Source organism: Diaphorina citri, unplaced genomic scaffold (genome assembly GCF_000475195.1).
Source record: "Diaphorina citri unplaced genomic scaffold, Diaci psyllid genome assembly version 1.1 scaffold15838, whole genome shotgun sequence".
Lineage (NCBI taxonomy): Eukaryota > Metazoa > Arthropoda > Insecta > Hemiptera > Psyllidae > Diaphorina > Diaphorina citri.
In genome coordinates, this window is record NW_007393200.1 from 1 (window position 1) to 1,136 (window position 1,136).

Consider the following 1,136-nt stretch of genomic DNA (forward strand, 5'->3'; position numbering starts at 1 on the left):
CCTACCTGAACAAGAGAGATATAGTACACCGCTGTGTTTCACCAGAGAATATTCTTTACAACAAAGACACGAAGCGTATCAAGTTATACAACTATGGCATCTATTACATTACTGACTGTGGTCGGGATGTTACCTTTCCAATAGGTACACCCAAGTATATGTCCCCAGAGGTCCTGGTGCAGGGTCTTAACAAGGACTATGTGTCTGGACCCAAGGTAGATGTCTGGTCTGTTGGTATTATCCTCACTGAACTAGCTCTGGGTAGAATATTATGGAAGGAGCTCAACCTGAGTCAGTCTATCCGTAAGATCTTGTCCCTTATCCGTGGAGATCCTGAGAATATATTGGAGCGCATAGCACGTGAACAAGATCATCTGGAAACCTACAAGACACTCCCTGAGGATTTGAAAGACTTTATCAACCAATGTCTAAGGATTGATCTGGAGACAAGACCTTCACCTCAGCTTCTACTTGACCATCCGTTCCTCTCAGGAACACACGAGGACCAGTGTCCTGTCGAGTTCCCACAGGGTCGCCAGCTTCTCCTCAACTCACGCCCTCTGGATGAGATCTATCACCTGTGGCAACTCGCAGGGGGAGATGTACAGAAAGAAATGAAGAAGGAAGGATTGAACAGGTTCAAGCCGCCGTTCCTAACCACACTGAAGATAGTAACAAGGGAGGGACAATGGATAGGAGAGACGAAGGATGATAACATGCGTTATGACTGTAGGGTGGTCAGTCTCCCTATGGACTCTCTCATAGAGCGTCTTGCCCACATCCCACCCTCTGCTTACTTCCCATTGTTCGAGAGTGAATATCCTGTGAAGAGATGTCTAGACAAAGACAGAGAGACCGCGAGCCCTCTCCCTCTCATCATACGAGAGAGAGATACTGAGTACCAGTTCCATAGGATTGTACAACTGAGTCGACTCATTGAGGCTTACCCTTACCCTAAAGTGATGAGTCAACTCATCAAGGAGGCTAAGATAGACATACCGCCATTCCTCCGACACAAGGTATGGTCTATTCTACTGAACGTGAAGGGGAATGTTGAAGATAACTACGCCAGGATTGATAAACAGAAGTGGACACCAACTGATCGCCAGATAGATGTGGATATTCCAAGGTAAGAA

General features: G+C 46.5%; 1 protein-coding gene across 1 annotated transcript; it reads left to right on the forward strand.

Annotated features, from left to right (window-relative positions):
* Window positions 1–158: 158 nt before the first annotated feature.
* LOC103523132 (TBC domain-containing protein kinase-like protein) lies at window positions 159–1,129 on the forward strand (the record flags this gene model as incomplete). Its single annotated transcript, XM_008488202.1, has 1 exon — window positions 159–1,129. A coding segment is annotated over exon 1 (971 nt), but the record flags the coding sequence as incomplete, so codon positions are not given.
* Window positions 1,130–1,136: the final 7 nt, after the last annotated feature.